Genomic DNA, 21,597 nt, shown 5'->3' on the forward strand with positions numbered 1-21,597 from the left:
AGGGAAGATCTCCTCAGGTGCTTCTGGTTGCATTCATTATGTGGAACTTGCTCATGTGGGTTTGCTTTTTGCAAGACAGCCTAGAAAACTGAGTATTTTAACCTTCATAACTGAATGAGTGGGTTCGGCTAGCACCTACTACAACGAAAGCCAAACTCATGAGACAAGTGCTGGTGCAAAAGTAAAGAGGTTTATTTGGCTGCCACAATCTGGGAGAATGGTGGGTTCCTGTCTCAAAGACCAGCTCCTCTCCCTGCTCAGGCCCGTGGTTGTTACAGGGGTAGGGAGGGTAGGGATTTTTTTTTCTACCCAATTATCCTGCTAGCCTTTAGTGTGCTCAGGCCCCATCCATCCATCCATCCATCCATCCATCCTTCCTTCCTTCCATCTTTCTAGTTTCTGGCAGGCTCAGTGTAAGAACCTCCCCATGCACCCTCTTGGCCAATGGGGAAGACTCCCCAGCGCTCCTGTCTATGGTAACACTTTCCTAACAGGAAGAATGGAGGGTAGTAACTAACTTTTGGAAGATAAGCCCACAGCACCTACTAAAAACTTGTCCGTTGCCTTACATAAAGGGTATAACATCTTTGATATGTGTTCACCTACCCATACGCCAATTCTCCTCTCTGGATCCTGTTAGCCTTGGGGGCAGGAGTGGATGTAAGTGTCCTCTAGGATAAAAGGTATGGTCCAAAGACCATCCCTTTGATGCAGCTGTGGCATCAGCTGGGATCGTGTTGAAAATGCAGAATCTGAGGTCCTGTTTTGGACTTACTGAATCAAAGCCTGCATTTTAACAAGGTCCCCGGGTGACTGTCTGTATACTCAAGTTTGAGAAGAGCAGCGGTTCTCATACTTGGCTTTAAAAACTGTTGCTCCAGATATTCTGATTGCAGGGGTCCCGGCTGCAGGCTGGGCATCGGGATTTTGAAAAGTTCCCTAGATGCTTCTAATAAGCAGTGAAGCTTGCAAACCACTGGCCTAGAACTATGGTTCTCAACTCGGGGAATCACTTGGGGGAATTTGTTTTAAAACCACCACTGCCTGGGTGCCCGTCAGAGCAGTTAAATAAGAATAGGAAGAAGGGTGGAAAGGTGGGACCTGGACAACAGTATTTTCTGAAAGGTCTCAGATTAGTCTAATGTGTGAGGGCCACGTCAGAAAGGCTAACATCCTCTGACCCAGTGATTTGTGGGAAGAGGAACAGTGGTGTTAAATGGGTTGAATGTACCTTATTCAAGAGGACCAGGTGGAGGGTCCTGCCAATGGTGGGGAGAGGGGTTGCTCCAATTCATGTTTCAGACTTGTGGAGGGGGTTACCACACAAACAGTTGCTGTCCAAGTCTGGAGAATAACCATCATAAGATCAACTCTGCAGCATAACATCATAGGCAGAGTGATGAGGAGTAAGGGCAGAGTGTGAAGTGGCAGAGTTTTAACTTCCTGAGCTATTCTCTGTCCCCATGTGGTATGGACAGGATCCAGAAGTTCCCAAATGTGCTCAAGATGGGCTCAGGAAGAAGCTGAATTGAGAGCCAGAAACCCTGTCATGGTGCCCACCATTCAAGGGGAAAAGGGACCTGCAGCCTCTGCTACTAAACCAGCAGGTGAATCTGAGGAGCAAGTGGAAGAGCCTATGGGGCCCACAGAGCCAGCAAGAGCTGGGGCACGATCACAGCAGCCAGGAATGGCCTCTGTGTCTGACCCAGTCTGGAGAGACCAGCCGCACACAGCCACCACTTCAGTCTGCAAATGCCAGCAGGTCAAGCAGCAATAGGCTGATAAGAAATGCTGTTGAAATGACCAGAGGTGCCAGGGAACACTGTTCCAATCAAAACTACCCTCTCATTAACGTCACCACACCAAGGTCACCTTGCCAGGGCTGGTAGTCCCACTCTGCTTTGGAAGGGCTGAACGGATTATTGCAGTCAGCCTCCACTCTGATTGGTCTGAGTCCATGCCAAATCAGTTGTTAACTGTTTTGACTATCACCCTGGATAAAGCCACCCCCTCCCTTCTGTACCTAGATGCCAATTTGGCAGAAAGAGAGGGAAGTTAAAGACAAAGTCTGAGAGACTACCCACTTTACTTATGGAAAATATTTTCACTTTTGTACTGGACTAAATTGAGTTTTTCCAGCACTACCCAGCAAAACAGGATATTTTACAGCCAAAATAAAGTAGCTACAGGTTGTTACACAACTGGGAGAAGTGTGAGGACATTTTCACCTTTGTTTTAGACATAAGGATAATTTACTTCCTCTTGTAAGTATTTCTCTGTATATGAATTTATATTTCTCTGTAGATTTGTTCAGGTATTTTTTTTATCTATTAATCTGATGTCAATCGCTAACATAATGTGTTTTTCTCTATCTCTGTAAATAGATAAAGGGAGATGGAGGAAATTATGTGTAAGTCAAATTGTTCTGGAAAAACTAAGATCTCTACCAAAAAGAAGAAGGACTGACGGCTTACCTGAAGTTATCCACTACTACCAGAAGGAGAAACGGTCCACCATTGTGTGGAAAAGCAACGGGTTAGCCAGACTCCCAAAAGGAGCACTGTTTACTAAACTGAATGGTCATCTCTGGAAAAGGAAGTTCCTGGGTAATCCCAGGAATTTTATTGCATTGGGTCATTTCATGACTATTTATTTAGCTTACCTCTATGTTGGGCCCTGTTCTAGAACCTGAGGATATGGCTCCACCCTGGTTCTGAACTATGATTTTCTTGCTTCACTGTATCATTGGCTGATGCTCTTCTGTTATACATTCTCTGCTGCATCTCATTTGTGTTTGGCTTTTCCCACGAATGCAGCTATCATCCAAACATATGCACTTTGAGTCTATAAGTTATCCAGGTTACTGGGAAGTTAAATATCAGTAATCCAGATGTTAGCTGAGGTTCTTTCTATCCTCAAAAACAAGTTAAATTGACCAGAAGTACCTCCACCCCATCTTCAGTGTAGCAAATGCACAACTGATGCATAATCAAACCTTTCTCCAAGAGTTAGGCGAATTCTCAGGGGGTTTACATGCTTAGAGCTTCTTCTGCTTCCCAAGCTTCTATATGTTTTCTATGGTTTCTGCCTTGCACCATGTAAACCAGAGGCAAAATACACACTATACGCTTCCTATGCACACAATAAAATCCACACAAATACAGATTCATGAGTCCAGTTGACTTCACTGAATAGCTGGGGGTAATGAGGATGAGTTAGTGAGCTCACGAACAGCATAAGGTAACAGAATTCCTGCTCCCTCAAGTCTTTTACATCCCTCAGGCAATGTCTCCCTCCTGCTGTTTTCTCTGCTTCTCCCCCCACCCCTACATCCCCATCCCCACCCCCACACCCTTCTCCAGTTTCTTTATAGGCCAAGCAATGCATCTAACTCTAATGCCAACCTCTGGACAGGTTTAAACAAACCTATCAGATTTCTCATCAAATCAGGCCTTCGATTTAAGAAGACCCTTACTCTTTGGAAAGAAATTGAAGATACAAATGGCTCCATGTAAGCTGTGTGTGTATGTGTGTGTTCCCATCCCACATATGATGGAAAACCTACATCTTTCATAATTTCTCCAGATCCCAGTTTTTGCCTTTCATCAAATCCCTCTTCTCTACTCTGCATTACACCTCTAATATTTTCTTTCTTATCGCCCCAAATCACTTCAGTCCTTCAGAGGTTATTTATTTTAGGTTGTGCATAGAGCACACTGCTGTGTTGACAATGAAGACTTGGGGATAGAGATCATATTGCAGCACAGCTCAATTAAACAACTTAAAATTGAATGTGAGACACCCTTGCCCATAAAAGTCCTTGGGCCATTGTAATGTTCAAGACAATTCCAAGTGTTGTTGAGGATGTAGAGCAACTGAAATGCCAAGACCCTAATACTGGTGTGTCCCTGGTTATATCCACTTAGGAACACTGTTTGGTACTATTTACATACATGCAATTTTTGGCCCTGCAATTCTACTCCTGGGTATACCGGAAAGAAACACATACATATTTCCACCAAAAGACATGTAGAAAAATGTTCATAGCAGCATTGGTCTATAACCAAAAATTGGAAACAACTCAAATATCCATCTAGAGTAGACTAGATAAATAACCTGTATAATTATATAGTGGAAGACTATACAGAGATAAGAGTGAATGAAATACAAGTAACCACATACAACATGGATGGATCATATAAACATATTCAGTGAAAGAATTCAGGCACAAAAGAGTACAATACCATAAGATTCCATTTACAGAAAGTTAAAAAATAGCTCATACTAATTTATGGCATTGGAAGTCAGGATGTTGACTGCTGTTGGGTTAATGACTTGACTAGAGAATGAGAATGATTATGAAATTCTGGAATGTACCATATTTTGATCTAGTGCTAGTTACACAGATGTTATCACCTTGTGAAATGTAAACTATATACACATAATTTGTGTACTTATGTATGTAAGCAAAGGGTCAGCAGCAGGCCTGCCCTGCTTTTCTTCCAGACTTAACCTTACTTGTCTGGGAAGATTTTAGGTTTGCCCAGCACCTGCCCCTTGGATCTGTCCCAAGTTAAGGTAAATTTGGAATGTTGGGTACCAGGGCCAGACGTATGTTTTATACGCTGCAAAACCTCTGATCTCTTACAGCATGTGGGTTGAGAGGTCTATGAATTGTAGGCCTGCATGACAGGTGGAAAACCAAGGGATAAGCCTCTTTGTATCAAATGAACACCACATACCGTGGCCTCATTACCAGCAATCATCCACTCTCTCTAAGCAGCTGTTGGAGGGACCCAAGCATCTATGCACGTAAAGAATCAGTAAGCTTCCATCGGAACTGAGGTTTTATACACACTCTTTATCCTGTCCTGAACACTTCTAAAAAGCTAAGTAAGCTCAGTGCTGGATTAGATGCTACTGTGTCTTGTGAGTTTGATTACCACTCAAGCATGTTACCAATGCAATGTGGACCATGTATTGTACTTCAATTCAAAGTTTACTGAAGAAAAAAACCTTTGGCTGTTCTTACCAAACGATTATTTACACTGATCGTATCTTTTGCTTGGCCTCCAAATTCATTCTGTTTTTCTGAGAGTCCTTCTCTCCTTTGACTTCCTGTCTTCTCCCTTTTAGGGGTGTCAGCCTCAACCAACCTCTAAACTTCCTGTCCATTTCTTACGCAAAGCTGTTGAAATATTCCACTCTCTGACCCTAAACTAGTTAAGCTACACACAGAGAGCTCATATCAGTAAGTAATAGGAAGATTAGTTGCAAAACATAGTTCCCTTCCAGAAGGAGCTGTGTGACTACTTCTTAAGAAAACAACAGGAAATACTGAACCTCTGTCCATAGACATTCCAAATCCACCCATTTTCTGAGTCTCAGTTAACTATGTGAGAGTTCCAGTTATTCCTGTTCCTAATTTGGTATCTCAAACTGTCCTGAAATGTTAGAACAAAAGGAATAGATGGAACTTGCCTACCACCCCCAATATGCTCTTAGAAGTGCTTGCTGCTGCTGTGACCTCAAGGGATAACTTGTCTTTGAGTATCATATTTTGCTCAGTACTCCACCTCCTGCATTGCATCAATCGTGATGGCAGATGCTCTAGAGTCAATCCCAGCCTTTCGGTGTTTGGGTTTTTTTGCTTTTGGGGTTTTTTTTGGGGGGGTGGGGGTGAGAGTGAGAACTTCTGAGCTTAGTAAAAATTAAGAAAGATTATATCCTGTATATACTGGTACTACTTTACTTCCTGTTATAACATTAGCATCCCTTCCCTTGGCTTTTGCTACATAATAGCCTCATGCCATCTCAAGCTAGACTTTTACATTATTTTATTTGAACCATGATCTCAGTAGTAGGAGCCCTGTTTCTTCCCTCCTCAGAGCAGGAGCCATAAGGAAAAAGGGTGTGATAATCTCAGAAACAGAACAGTGTCTCAGACTGTTGGTCAAATAAGTTTGTAAATATGATATATATGTTTGCTCGCTTATAGTTTGCATTGGATGTGGGGGACAGGCTGTAAGCAGGCAGGATCGTTATAGCCTAAGGCTTAGTTTTAAGATTAAGCCTCTCTCACCCTTGACTGTTGCATGATGTGGGGTGGTGCACTCTCATGAGGAATCCCATTATGCCTCAGATAAGTGACTTGTATCAGAGACTTTCTTGTTCATATATTGGCTAAACGGTTTTGATTTCTACACTATAAAATGGGGCAGAGGAGCCCATGCTGGAGGAGAGCTGAGAAAGACCACGTGGAGGAGAGGAAAGACAGCCAAGATGGCGGAGTGCTGAAGGAAAAGCCAGTTTGTGCAGAGAGAAGGAGATGGAAAACAGAGGTGAATAAGGTTGGTGAGCTAGAAACCTTTGATTCTAGGAAACTCGGATAAGTCAGTGGCTTTGGGAGCCCTGAATGGAAAGGAAAGTATTTTCCCACTGTGTGTATTTCTTGCCCGCCGGGTGCAAACTAGGATTAAAGGTAATGGACCACCAGTTCTTGGCTTCGTTGTTTTATTACCGTCTGTCTGAATCAAATGTGAACCTGCATGGGCCAGGTGGCTGTGATGGTGGCCGTGGTAACTGGCTTTACACTGACAAATATTTCTGAGGCCATCATTTACTTGAATTATCAAGTCTCTTCTCATGCCTGCTGCTCATTATTTCAATGCACATGTATTGAGGACTATTGCTATTCAAAGACGGCGTTTTGAGGGTTAGTAAATATGACTGAGAGATCATAGCTACTGACAGCCAGCAATTTAGAATCTAAAGATAATTATACAAAAAATTCCCTCAGAACCATGATGCAGGGCAAGAGAGTGTAAAAATAATAGACTCCTGTTGTTAGACCTCAAAGTAATGACACTTGTGCTTATTATCATATCCTTCCTCCTATGGTACTGCTGAAGCACTCAGAATGATAATGATCAATTTTCCAACATTCCTCCAAACAGGTCATGAGAAATTAAGATTTAATAATGATTACTGGTTGCGTCTTCTTGAATTCAAAACCCTGGACTTCAGAAATAAAGGAGCTTGATGTAATATGTGGTTATCCTGTTCTTGTCCCCCGCCACCCCGCCTGCCCTGTTCTTGCAGAAAGACCAAGTCATCTTCCAGAAGGGTGCAGGAGCTACTTTTTACAACAAAATAAGGCTTCTTTACTTGTCCAATTTCACACAAACAAAGTGTAAAATCTTAGAATTGAAATTCAGGTTCTGAACTGCCCCTGACAATGGGCATTACTGGAAACGGACATGTCACCGGGACCTGTTCAAAGAGGAGCTTCAGTTATCTCCTAAAACGGTGTTTAAAGCTGAAATACAGAAAACTGTCTCCAAAGTGATCAGATATGTGCAAAAATAACTTGTTAAACAACATAGGGAAGACTATACAGGACAGTTCCAGAATGCTCACATTCATGTGGCTTATAACGGGGACTTTTCTATAAAGATCTGTATCGTCCAGAAGCAGGAGATTCTGCTGGCTTGGCGCCTTTATCCCATGAGTTCGCAAAATTTATTTTCATCTTCAGTGCAGGGACGACTGCAGTACAGAACGTCACTCCTCTTCAGAAAATAAATCTCTGCCCTGGAAAGAGTCACGTTTGCAGGTACCCTCAGGGGTTCTCAGGGCTGTTCTTTTATAAACGCTACTGAGCACTTTGCCAATCTTCACATATGGGACATGAAGAATGGTACAGAAGAATGAGAGTTTAGAAGTCCCTCTCAAACACATGGAGAAAAATTGGCGGAATATTTTTAAATTTTAAAAAGTCTGGAAAGTCTGTAATCTTGGTAATGTTTCCAAGAGTCATCAACTGTGGCGGAAGATAGTCACCAGCAGGCACCCCACATGGAATTTCCTCTTGGAACAATTCTGCAACATGATCTTCTGGGTCGGCATTCCACGCAAGTCACCAAGTTTCTGCGATCTCCGTGAGCACCTGCAGCAGCTCAGCAAATGTCGGACGGCCTTTAGGTTTCTGGAAAAGGGAAGCAGAGGTGGTCAGCTCAGCTTAAGATGCACTAAGATACCAGTTCTGTAACTTGCCAACCGGGATGTGGACCCAAGTGGTTCTCCACAGGTGGAGGAAAAGAGTGACTTGGCTCACACAAAGGGTGTGACTGGTATAAAGCATGTGTGAAGATGTGAGAGTAGGGAGTGTGGCAAAGATACAATGGCTGGAGCCACAAACACTAGCCACAGGTGGCTATTTAAATTTCAATTAATTAAAAAGAAGATATGCACCCCCATGTTTATTGCAGCATTGTTTATAATAGCCAAGATCTGGAAACAGCCCAAGTGTTTGTCAGTGGACGAGTGGATTAAAAAGCTGTGGTACATGTACACAATGTAATACTACACAGCTGTGAAAAAGAAGGAAATCTTACCTTTTGTGACAGCACAGATAGAACTAAAGATTACTATGCTAAGTGAAATAAGCCAGGCAGAGAAAGAAAAATATTATATGATCTCACTTATATGTGGAATCTAATGAACAAAGTGAACTGAGGAACAGAATACAGGCAGAGACGGGGTCACAGGGACCAGAGGGACAGCAGTCAGAGGGAAGGGGATGAGGGGATGGGATCAGAGAAAGTAAAGGAATTAGTGAAATTATGTATACCTAACACAGAAATATAGATAACAGGACAGCAAATCCTAGCGGGAAGTGGGGAGGGAGTTAGGGAGAGGGGGGCTAGGGGCGTATAAAAAAGGACTCAGGACTGGGGGATGAGGGAGTTATATTCAGTGGGACACTTGGGTCCATGTAAACACAATAAATTTAAATAAATTTTTTTAAAAAAAATTTCAGTTAATTAAAATTAAGTTCATGTTAAAATTCAGTGTTTGGTCACCCCAGCCACTTTTCAAGCCTTCAATGGCCAGGAGAGGCCGCCATATTGGATGGCACAGACATAGCCCATTTCCATCATCACAGAAAGTTCTATGGGACAGCACTGCCGGAGATCTGTTTGGACGACCTGGTGTGCTTCAGGCAAAGGAGGAGCCGGGAGAGAGCGGGCACCTAGAGTACCAGGCTCCCAGGCTGGTCCCACGTATTCACCACACCCGATCCTCTATAGAAAGGAAGATTTCAGTCAGAACACAAAAGCCATGTTTTCATGAGGGACTTTGCAAGTCCTCGAGCACCAGCTATGCTGACCTAAGGCTCAGGGACTTTGTTAAGTCCTGGCCAAGGGCCAAGGAGTGAAACCTTTTCCTAGTTCACAGTGGGATGTGGTTTATCTTTGACTACAGGAGGAAGACAAGATGACCCCGTGGCATCTTTGAAATCCATGGCAAGTAGAACTACTCATGATAACCACATTCTCATAAAGGTCATAGACAGCAAGGTTGGTAGGGAGACACCACCCTTAGCGGTTTATGAACAATTAAAGAAAAAAGCAGAAGAATAAGTGAGCACACATGAGAATCCTCCTTGAGACTCTAAGAATGCATCGTGCAGCTTTTCACAGGGCTGAAGTTCTGCAGTTAACAGGGACTATGAAACATGAGTATCAATGCTATTATAATTACGTTGGATCTAGAGGCACCTAAACACACGGATCTTTTAGATTATGTTAAACTGTTGTAGGCAAAAATCAACTTTTGCAAATAAGTAAATCAAGATAAGCAAAACAATGTCTTAATCCATGTTGTGACTGTAATATGAGATTGAGGCCATTTACTTGGTCCACCCTGCCCCTTCTCTGTCTCATCTCCACAAAATATAAAATCTCAGTAAGTACTTTATGGTACCTACATGTCTATGTGTATTGCTTCGTACACTCATAGACAGGACTGAGCTGCTTACAACGTTAATGCAAAGATGCTCTTCAGACAGCTGTGTGCTAACAGCTTTCAAGTTTCTTGCAGAGCAGTGAGTCATACGTAAAATTTTTTCACACACCAGGTATCTTTATAAAATTAATACTTCTCTGGAATGGGAATGACCACATCACTCTTGAAATCTTTAAATTTCCAATGTTGGCGGATCAGAAATCAAAGTGATTTATTTTTCAGCCTGGAGGAAACGCCTCATTTAGCTGTGGGTTTTCTGGGCTGAAACTGTCAGCTGGAGAGAAAGGAGCGGCCAGAAGCACAGGGGAGTCTGATACCAAGGGAGGGGCGCACTGAATCCAAGCCCGGAAAAGACAGAAGTGAGACAGAAACCCCTCTGGCTTTATTTTTAAGCTTGGCATTTCAAGAAAAAGAGAAACTGGGTCCCAAGAGATAACGTTCTGAGTAGAAGTTCCTGGCACACTTTCTGCCGTGGTCCTGCTGCGGGTTAATCTCCGTATCAGGAGACCTGAGTGCTACCAGAGAAATGAAAGCCGTTCCTTTTAGCCTTGGAAAAGCAAGACAAATGAAAGTAGAATGAAGTAAATAAAAACACCATCCTCTTTCAATGTGACAGTTTAACAAACCTGATTCTATCCTTAGTTTCCATCCACCAGTTCTAAAAAGATGTAAACCATCTCATCACTGAGTTTCTGCAGGAACCATTCTCAGAAAGATAAGACTCAGAAAATACCCTAAATTCCTCAGATGAAAGGCCATTGTTAGCAACAGAACCGAATAAGGACTTTGGAGGGAGTTTCAGATAGAAATAGTACTTCTGGCCCTCAGGGATCATGACCGGGAAACAGACACTTTTTCTGGCCATGATGGAGTCTTGGCCAGGTTTGTCATCTTCAGGCCCGCTCTCAGATGCTGGGGCTGCCAACCCTCACAGGCAAGGAGGGGACACTCACCTCGTGCCAGCAGCTGTACATGATTTCATAGATGGCCATTGGTGCCAGGTGAGGGCGGTACAGTCGGAAGCCTTTAGAAATGGCTTCCACAACTTGCAAATTGGACTTATTTTCGAAAGGCATTTTTCCTTCTGTGAAAACTTCCCACATCAACACTCCTGCAAATATAATGCGTAGAAACCCGAGGTTAGAGGGAAATGGTTCCTTGGAACTGAGAGAACTGTTTCAAACTGTACAGCGTTTCCTTCCTCTCCCAGCCTTTGAGTTGCAGCCCCCAGAACGAGAGCAATGCCATCGAGAAAGCAGACAGTGTGCATCTTAGTTTTTGAACAGGCTTGTAATCTGAAAAGACCCCAAGTGAAAACAATGCCCTTCTTTTTCCATGGGCCTTGTCTGCCTCTCTATTGGAAAATAATGCTTCCGGCATTTTTATTCCTAAGTATTCTGATGTCCCCACACCCTGAAATCAATAAGCCTTTTTGCAATACCATGGAAAATGACAGAATGTCTGAGACTCTGCCGCCTGTTAAGGCCGACTTTCCCAGCCAGGACATGGCATGCCGTCCCCTCCCGCACTGGAAGTTAGACTGCTAGGTTGAGCCACAGAATACCCAGCGAGGGCTCTATACATAAGCAGATGTTCGAGAATCATCAATGGATTGATTGGTTCATAAAAATTTTTAAAGGCTTCCAATTTGAGTTAATTTAATTATTCACTTATTCTACAAATCTGTATTAGGTATCAATTAGAGGCCAGGCTTATGCTAGAGCTAAAAAAATTCTTAAGAATGAGACCAGTCCATGTGCCCAAGAGCCTCACTGTCCAAGGTATTATAAAGGGACAATTGATCGGGTAAAACTCAAGGAGTTCTCATTGTTCTGCAACCACTTGGTGAGGCCCTTAGATTGCTACCCATTGGTCTCACACCTTAACTGCTCTACAGTAGTGCTTAGAATGTCACCTGCCAAGACTACCACATCAATGGAGAACTAATGAGATCAATGACGTAAGTTTGACCTTATTGTCACAATAGCATTGACACCCTTCTGAAAGTACAGCTGTCCCTCCAAACCCAAGAAGTCATCCAGGAAAGGTTGGGTGAAATAGAACAGATAGATTATCGCACATTGTTGCCACTTCTTTGAAAATCAATTAAAAGAATGAACTCCATTGGAAGTGGGTCTACAGTGTCTCTCAGTGAAGAACATTACCCAATATAATAACAATCAACGAATCCCAAGGAGGCTTATGCCTAAATTCCACAAATTTTGAAGGCAATGAAGTAAATCAGGTAATGTTACTTAGTAGTAACATTGTCTAATGATGTTTATGAATTAGACTCAAAATTCAACGACACCGTAAGATCAGTTTTCTTTGCAAGTCTCTGTGGAGTAGAAATGTTGCTTGAGTTTGTTCGCTAGGTCAGCAGACTCTGTGTCCTGTCATGGTTTTTTGTTGTAGTAATATAATGTTATAGTAATTAAATATATAGAAATATAAAAAACAAAAATATGGAAGATGTATAAAAGTAATTAAAATATAATATTAAAAATAATTAAGGAAATTAAATAAAGTTATGACATCTGGAAAGGAATTAATATAGTGGGTGCAGATGTGATAAACAGACTCTGACTTTCGAGCAGAGCCCAGTTAGTGTGTGTGTGAAGTTTTACATAGATAAGAAGTGGCTTGGTGTCATAACTCTGTAAGTTAACGTAAATAAGAACATCTTAAAAAGTGGTTTGATGTAAACATTTCAGTAGATTAACATAAAAGTGGTTTCCTGCGAGGAACTCCCAAAAAGGTAGTTTGAGGTGAAAATCCTGTAGATTGACACGTTAGAAGACGTTGGCCAGAAAAGGTACTAAAGCTAAGGGGCCCCGTGCTACAGTAGTCGCCAAGACTCCAACGTGAACTTGAACTGTCTCCACACTGCTCTGAGCTCTGACCAAAGACAGCCAAGAGGAGCACACCAACGGGGCTCCCTTAAGCTGTACCCAGGCACGCCAAAAGGATTTGTGAGTAATAAATTGACTGTGTGATTATTGCAAGTAACTCTGTGTGTAGGTCGTGTCTTTCCTCTGGTGGCAGTTAGAGTCACCACTGATTAGTAGCATCCTCAAGCTGCCTCAAGAGTAGTCTCGAAGAGACTGCCAACCTGCTGATAAGCAGCAGGAGTGTCCCACTGCACGGGGAAGTCGAATCAGGGACGTCTGATCGACATAGAGCTTGGGCTCTACTGGGACAGTTTTATAGCAAGTGCTCAATGGGAAAGGAAAAGATCCAAATGGCAGGCTTACGTAAGAAGATGAAGGACACCAGTTGCCCAGATGTGTGTAGAACACTTAAGGCAGAACGTACTGTTAGAAGAAGGCTTTTTCAAAATGCTACATCATATTAAGAAATCAAAGCTAAAAGAGATTGACCTATTTTATGAAATCAAGCACCATTCACTCACCAAATGACCAGACATCAGATTTGCTGCTGTACTTGTTGAAATGGAAAACTTCAGGAGGAGACCATTTGACTGGGAACTTAGCTCCAGAAGAACTGATGTATTCATCATCCAAAACGTACCTGGGTCATCAGATTTCAAAGCACATTGTGTTTGGTGTTACCTCCAAGTTCTGTTTACTTCAAATCCTCTCTCTTAACTCAGTTCTAGAAGACAATGTTTTACCCCAGAAAGATTCCTTATACCTTCTCTCTCTCTTTTTCTTCTAAGTGGCAAAGTAGCCCTCACAGTGTTTCTTTCTCAAACTAAACCTCAATTATGTTTATTTTATTTGGGTCTCAGAAAACTAAAGCAATTCTTCGGTCTAAAATACACCCTACTGATCATGCTAGTTACAATAAAATCTGCAAAGTAGCATTCTGAATTGTCTTAACAACCAAGGGATATAATCAAAAAGAAGAAATTCAAAGCTGAATGCTTTATTTTCTTTCTGTATATTTTGTTGTGGGATCGAGAAGGAGGGGAATAAAAGTATTTGAACTTAATATATTTAATGTGAAAATTTTCTAATGCATTAAAATGATGCTATTTGGAAAGAAATCAGTAGCAGCTACCATCTCCTTTAAAAAAAATTTTTTAATTAAACCCTCTCTCTTTTTTTTGAAAATCGTTTGCATGAATATCCAAGTATGGGCATCTGAAGAGAAGAGGTGACAGCTAACGTCTGCTATCCTTGAGTATGTAATATTATTTTAAAATTTATTTATTAATGCTTCCCCACACTCCCCCCTTTTTTCATACACTCTTTTCACCCATCTTTAGCTTTTTATTGAGCCAAAGGTCATCCACCTTGGGAAAGGTGGATCACAGAAAACAAAAGGGAAAGAGTCATTTTTCATAGCTTTCAAAAGTCTTGGTGCTCCAGAGAAAAAGCAGGGTGGAATTAATAAAATATTTGGGAGAATGGCTCCTGAATAAGAATGAGATCTCCCTGGCCACCTCCATCTGTCCCTCTAAGGTCCCTTGAGCTGGGAAGTAGGTCAGAGAAAGGAAAAGGAAGGAGTATTCAGTATTAGTGGGTGACTGAGGTATGGTCCTGACCCTGCACCTTACATGAGGAGCCCTGGTCACATAGCAGAAGAAGAAGGCCCCCATCCCCACAATGGGTAAGTGGGAGTCAAGAGACTCCCAAAAGCAGAACCTGTGTCTTCTATTCCCAGGCTGCGCTCCAGGAAAGCTGTGGATGTAAAAAAAAAAAAGGATGGATGTGCCTGGGTAAATGGAGCCTTAGGTAGCCCCGAGGAGTTCTCCAATCAGAGAATGTCAGGTAAGAAGGAACCTTGCAGACAGAAACTCAGGGATGAGTCAGTGGCCAGAAGTGTGGTGACTGCAAGGAAGCCAGTGTCAATAGACAACAGACAATAACAAGGACCAGACAGGCCATCTCCCTACCAGTGCCATGGACCCAAGAAACACACAGAACTGCGATTCTGGCCCTGGAGAGTCCAGGAGAAGCCCTGATGACTGGGTTTCAATTTCTAGCAACTGAAGGAAACGGGGTGCAAAATATAAACTGCAGGGAGTTATAAAAACTAAGGTTGCAGTTTTTACACACTTGAGCTATAGACTGAAAGTCAGCTACTTCACTTGATAATCAAAATGTATGATGATGACCGAAAAATCAGAGCTGAGCAAACAAACTTACTTTTTTTCTCTCAGAAATATAGATATGTATGTTGGAAAAGCTTTTTTCTTCCTCTTGCACACATATTGGGTAGACTGAGCAGTTATTTTTAATTTTAAGATATGCCCCAGTTTTATTAATGATCTGAAAGAAGATCAGAATAGCCCACCGTGTCCGCTTACCTCACAGCTAAAACTGGTGCATGTCCTAAAATTCAAAGTGGGTCAGAGGGCCATACACCCACATTAACAGAGAGAGAGAGAGAAAAAAAAAAGCAAAGCCAAATACATTTTTCAGTTTGCTGGTAGACAAATGCAAGATTTCTCTTGTGAGTAAACAAAAAATATATTGTGTACCTGGTCATTCCAAAGTCCGAAATTTTTACTATACTTGTAGAACTGACCAAACAATTCCTTGCCGCCTATGGAAAGAAGAAAAGAACTTAAGTTTGAATACATTTTTTCTTTCCAGAGTCTCCTTTTTTCCTCTCCTTAGTTTATTTGGGTTCCTGCCCCACGTCCCTGTTTGGGCAGCTGTGTCATTTCTGTGGTGACACACATGTCAGTGATAGATATATTTCAATGTATCTGCCCTCAAGTGGATTTTAATGATTCTTTAAAGAAAGAACAAAAAATTAAAAAGAAATTTTAACACTTAACTTTTTAAAGATTTTTCATCTAAAAGTCTCTTCAATAAAGATGAAGATTAACTCAATCTTAATGAGGATTTAAGAGATGATAAACTATAAATCTTGACCTAAAAAATAGTGCATATTTTAAAATTTATTGTAACTAAAAAGAAGTCCCAATATACATGACAAATAGGGAACAGTCATTACATCTTTGGGACCTATAATAGCTAATAAAAATTAAGAAATTGTATTTTAAAACTTACATCTCAATGAATGTAACTATTTACAGTGACACTCTCACATGTCTTAAAATTACTACAGTGAATTAAATATAGTACTATGTAATGCAGAGACAATCTATTTGATGCTAAACAATTCGTTTTCAGTCAACCTAATCAAGAAAATGATTGGTTTGGTTAGTTAGCCTCATATAGTTCATTGGTTTGATAGACTTTTTTCTCTTTTCAGCAAATTGTGGTGTATTTAGTCTAAAAACCAAAGCAAGAATCTTGAAATGTTAAGTCAGAAGGAGCCAGTTGGGAAAATGTTGACAAGGCAATGATCTCAAAGCCTTGATCTCAAAGCCCGACCCCAAGGCAAACTCTTGACAGGGAAAGATTCCTTGTCAACTGATAGATTTTAAGTGGCATGTAGGTGGGTGAAATAGAACATAAAAGAAAACAATGAAGAAACCAAGGACAGGAGAGTCTGCAAAAAGCCACCTGGAGTGCCTGACCAGGGGGTGGTGCAGTGGATAGAGTGTCAGACTGGGATGCGGAGGAGCCAGGTTCAAAGCCTGAGGTCACCAGCTTGAGTGCAGGCTCATCTGGTTTGAGCAAAGCTCACCAGCTTGAACCCAAGGTTGCTGGCTTGAGCAAGGGGCCACTCAGTCTGCTGTAGTCCCCCCCCCCCCCCACTGTCAAGGCACATATGAGAAAGCAATCAATGAACAACTAAGGTGCCGCAATAAAGAATTGATGCTTCTCATCTCTTCCTTTCTGTCTGTCTTTCCCTATCTATCCCTCTCTCTGTCTCTGTCACACACACACACGCCACCTGGAGCAAATAGAATTAGCAGAACTGTCACCTGAGTTTTGAATTCTAACCCTTACCAGAAAAGAGAAACCTGCAGAGATGAGGAAAATGAGCTAGGTGATGTCATACTCATCCATTCGCTCAAAAATCTGCTCAATATAGCTACTGCGTGCTAGACACTTAAAGTTGCAATTAAGCAAGACTTGTGAAAGCCAGCCAGCAATTACACGAGCCGGGGCAAGGTTTTATTTTAAATCCTAACAAGGGCCCTAGGCTGGGTCTTGCCCCATTGGCTGGGGTGGTGACTGTACAGTCTTACTCTTTCCCAATTGGCTAATTTAAATGGCCACCAAATGGGAAAGGAAGAGGTGGGGATAGTGTTAACTTTGGGGAATTGTTGCCTGAAACCGATGTAAGGTGTTAGGGAAATTCCCATTGAAGAAAAGAACAGGAGGAAAACAAATAAGTTTTCCTTCAACACTGGGAAAGATGCTATGAGGAATGCAAAAGAATGGTCTATGTACTAGTGATAGTTGTCATTGCTGAGTACTTCATGGGCCACGCACAGTTTTAGTGCTTACACGTATTGATTCACGTAATCCTACCAACAAGCCCATATGAGGGAGGTGCTATAATTAATATCACTTTACTAGCTTTCTTAGCTAGTAAGGAATAGAGGTGGGATTTCAACCCAGGCAGTCTAACTCCAGAGCAGTGCTTCTCGATCTTGACTGTACAGTAAACTCTCCAGGAAATTTTTCAAAAAATGTTGATCACTGGATTCCAAGACAGGATTGTTCTGAACACGACAGAACAGAAGGGTTAGTATTTCTAGTTCTCCTCGTAATGCCAGTGCGGCTGATGTGATTCTGTTAGAACCGAACCAGCTCCACAGCGGGCAGTTTCCCTCTGGGCGAGAAGCCCTGGAGCTTGTTCTGAGCTGTCTATCTCCAGTGACTGGCATTTCCTAGACACTCAAAACATATTTGATTATTGGCAGAAAGGGACAGAAGGAAGAAAAGAGAGAAGGAAAAAAGAGAGAGGAAAGAAAAGCAAATTAGTTTTATTTGGTTAATCACTGTGGAGCTTGATTAAGGCATATTTAGGGTCAACACCTTACTTGGCTATAGCATCAAAGGGTAATTAAAAATAAAGTTACATGTCTGAAAAACTTACTTGAAGAAGAAAATGTTTTAAAGATAGGCACATAATGCTGTGTGCAGATGATGTTTTAATGAGTTGCACACTTGAAATCAGTATGGTTTTGCAAGTCAGTCACCCCAATAAATTCAATTTAATAAATAAATAAAATTAAGCCAACTTATGCATCATTCAAAGTGTTGAAATCCCTAAATTGTCATGTCCTTCTGAATATAAGTATAATACTCAAAATAATCAGCGAAATTGCACCATACTTACTAAATCCCTGTGAATGAAGCAGTTTCTCTCCAGATACTCCATTCCTTCACATATGTCCTGGCACATGCTCAGCAGCGTTTCCTTCCTGAGCTTTCCTTTTCTCTCTCTGAGATAGTTAAGCAGGCAGCCATTCTCCATAAACTCCGTCACAATGTAAAGGGGCTTCCGCTGAATACAGACTCCATAAAGCTGAACTAGCCTTGAATGAGATAACTTCCTGTTGAAGAAAACACGCACCCATGAACGGAACCGTCTTTGCATTTTAAAGTGTTTGTGGCCCTGGCTGGTTGGCTTAGCGGTAGAGCGTCAGCCTGGCGTGCAGGAGTCCCGGGTTCGATTCCCGGCCAGGGCACACAGGAGAGGCGCCCATTTGCTACTCCACCCCTCACCCTCTCCTTCTTCTCTCTCTCTTCCCCTCCCACAGCGAGGCTCCATTGGAGCAAAGATAGCCTGGGTGCTGGGGATGGCTCTGTGGCCTCTGCCTCAGGCGCTAGAATGGCTCTGGTTGCAGCAGAGAGACGCCCCAAGATGGGCAGAGCATGGCCCCTTGGTGGGCATGCCGGGTGGATCCCGGTCGTGCACATGCGGGGAGTCTGTCTGACTGCCTCCCCGTTTCCAGCTTCGGAAAAATGAAAAAAAAAAAAGTGTTTGGACTCCACTGGTGAGGATTTACCATGTCAATCTAATTTTCATCGCTGAGATACGATAAAAATGAACTACAGCGAAAGTAGCGCAGTTTCCTTTCCACTGGGTGCACCAAGGATGTGGGGTCCAGAGTGTAAGGAGAACTGCCTAAGTCACTGGAGATACAGAACACGGCATGCCCCTTATTCTACAGTTTCTTCTTTCCGTTCTGTGAGCTTTCTGCTTCCTCATTACTGATACTCCTCGCCCAGATCTTTCAGAACCTCTGTTCCTTGAGTTTCAACCCTTCCTAACTGTAGCTGCTCAGATGAAAAATTCTAGACAGACAAAAAGAAGGAAAGAGTGATGGAAACATATAGAAAAGAAAGTTGAATAATAAGAATTATTTAAATTAGATTTAAATAGTAAGGGCTAGGAGTTTAACTAAAAACCTTTATTACCAATGTTAATTACCCTGGCGAAAAACACTTAGGGAGGCAGAAGCAAGAAGACTGGGCTGTTGTTTTTACTTTATTCATTTCTGTGTTACATGATCTTATCATGTTAAGGCTTTTCTTTCAAAATCTAAATTATTTTAGCATGATGATATGATGAGGTAGAAATAAAGAATAAAGTAAGCTACAATTAAAAAAGTTCTTAAAGAAATTAAATTTATTATACATATATTTTTATGATTATAAATATAATCAGTCCATATATCTCCCTATACTGTATTGCCACTAATAAGCTGCACCCAGAGACACAAACCCATAATTTAAAAACTGAAATAAAGACTCCCTTAAAAGCAATGCAGTATTGTAATGATTTAAAGAAAATGTAATGCTCTTAATCAAAAGAGCTAAATTCAAGTTTTATAACTCCTATTGGCTGCCTGACCAGGGACAACTTATTTACACTTTTTAAACCTCAGTATTTTTCATATGTAAAATGGGGATGATAAAACCTTTCTTTCTTCCTTCCAGTAAACATTAAATGAGATCATGTTGTGAATACATTATAAAAAGTATAAACCAAAGTAAAAATATAAAGATAAAAATTTTTAATTCAGTAGGCTTCCATGGGCTGAAGTTGTGTAAAAGGGGAAAGACTGGTCTTATTTCATTCTTCTAAATCATCTTTAGCAGATGTTCTAGAAACCTCATGAGTATGGGCCCACTTTAGGCTACGTCTACAAATATAATGATTAAGAGCACAGTAGAGATTTGAAGTTGTTCTTTTACTGCACCAGAAAAGCTACAAAGGATGCCAACAATTTTGGTTAACTACTATGAGACCTCGCCTGAGGTAGTTGTCCAATAAATGTCGGTTGATCATTATGTTACTTCATCTAGATAGTGGGTTGTTTTTTTTGCCAAAACAGTTCATAGTTCTGATTTCAGTTAGAAACACTACCCATGCTTTTTTGTGGGACTGTAGGCAAATTAGGTAAGTTTACAGAATTTCCTTTTTCTCATCTATAAAAGTGGGATCTTAATAGAACCTACCTCGTAGAATTGTGAGGATTCATTAACTCATTCAACAATTCACAAATGTATTTTGAACACCAACTACGTGTTGGTCATCATTTTAGGCACTCACCAGGTTGTAGGGGAGAGATTTAAGAAAAGGTCTTATTACTATGGAGCTTACATTCTAATAGGGGAGAAACAAAACAAGTATACATGAAGCTTTGGAGTAGTGACAAGGGCTTTGATGAACTAACACAAGGTGATATAATAGAAAACATTTGGGTGTGGGTATGCCAAGTAAACGGGGTAGTTAAGGAAGACTTCCTGGAAGAGGTGACATTTAAACTACACACATAAAGGAGGTAATATGTATATTACCATATGATATGCACATATACAATGTTATATGTATATTACCAGCTGTATATGCTTGCCAGATAGAGCTCAATGTGTGTCAGCTATTTGATTTTTTAATGATGAATGTATTTACTACATTCCATAGTTAGAAGTCAGAAAAATCAGGAAAAATTTTGACTATGTGCAAATTCAAGAACACATTATGTTCCTCTGAAGTGCCTTAAAAATAAGCCCTTAGCCTCCTCATTCTTGCCTCTGTAAACTAGCAGGAGCTATTTCTATTTCCTACACTCCATGCATCTCCCATCACCCTCAGAAATCCTGATCACAAAGGCCCAGTAAGGCTTGAACTTTTCAGGAATCCCCTTACCAGAGCAATAATGAGGCTTGGAAAGGTGGAATAACACATACAGGCCACATAGCGGTTAAATAATTAGCCCAGGTCACACAACTAGCTTGGGAAGAGTTTTGACAAATCCAGGTATGACTGACTCCAAAAATCTATGTTCTTTCCATGATCCCAGTGTGTTATAAGATATCTATCTGGGTATTGTTTATACTTACGTCATCACTTTAGCCTCTTCAATGAAATCCTCCTCGGACATGGAGCCTTCATTGATGGCCTTGATAGCTACCTGGATATGTGCTCGCCATTTGCCCAAGTGGACCACACCAAACTGACCACTTCCAATCTCCTTTATAAAAGCCAACTCAGATGGATCTAGCTCCCACTTTTCTAAAAAGTAAAAAAAAACCATGTTATAAATAGGGAAAAGTTGCTAAAATTTTAGAGCTAGAAAAGATTTAGGGATTACCTAGACCTGTTCTTATTCTCTTCTTTTAGAGAGACGTTACAAACTTGATACCTGAGTGGAAAGGCCTGCGATTATTTTTAATACTCTCATTGTGCCTTCAATGTGCAATTCCAGAATTCAAGTTTAAAAATACACACTTGACTTACTTGGAGAAGAATTATGGATATCAAAACATGCTTTCGGCCCTGGCCGGTTGGCTCAGCGGTAGAGCGTCGGCCTGGCGTGTGGGGGACCTGGGTTCGATTCCCGGCCAGGGCACATAGAAGAAGCGCCCATTTGCTTCTCCACCCCCCCCCCCACTCCTTCCTCTCTGTCTCTCTCTTCCCCTCCTGCAGCCAAGGCTC

At 41.5% G+C, this 21,597-nt stretch overlaps 1 protein-coding gene and 1 long non-coding RNA gene across 3 annotated transcripts in view; one reads left to right on the plus strand and one right to left on the minus strand.

Moving 5' to 3' along the window:
* Positions 1–2,027: 2,027 nt before the first annotated feature.
* LOC136405239 (uncharacterized) overlaps positions 2,028–21,597 on the plus strand; it is a 77,015-nt gene continuing 57,445 nt past the window's right edge. Inside the window, exons 1-2 of the long non-coding RNA XR_010751485.1 lie at positions 2,028–2,264; positions 2,385–2,535. This is a non-coding gene — a long non-coding RNA (uncharacterized lncRNA). The remainder of the gene's footprint in view (positions 2,265–2,384; positions 2,536–21,597) is intronic.
* The window catches only part of TXK (TXK tyrosine kinase), a 69,487-nt gene continuing 52,089 nt past the window's right edge, over positions 4,200–21,597 (minus strand). For both annotated transcript variants that reach the window (XM_066384409.1, XM_066384410.1), the window contains exons 10-15: positions 21,003–21,174; positions 17,989–18,205; positions 15,260–15,324; positions 13,223–13,341; positions 10,764–10,921; positions 4,200–7,987 (exon numbers count right to left, since the gene is read on the minus strand). In XM_066384409.1, the coding sequence (XP_066240506.1) occupies positions 7,919–7,987; positions 10,764–10,921; positions 13,223–13,341; positions 15,260–15,324; positions 17,989–18,205; positions 21,003–21,174 (800 nt within the window). In that variant the 3' untranslated portion in view covers positions 4,200–7,918. The remainder of the gene's footprint in view (positions 7,988–10,763; positions 10,922–13,222; positions 13,342–15,259; positions 15,325–17,988; positions 18,206–21,002; positions 21,175–21,597) is intronic.

The sequence above is a fragment of the Saccopteryx leptura genome, chromosome 5 (assembly GCF_036850995.1).
Source record: "Saccopteryx leptura isolate mSacLep1 chromosome 5, mSacLep1_pri_phased_curated, whole genome shotgun sequence".
NCBI lineage: Eukaryota > Metazoa > Chordata > Mammalia > Chiroptera > Emballonuridae > Saccopteryx > Saccopteryx leptura.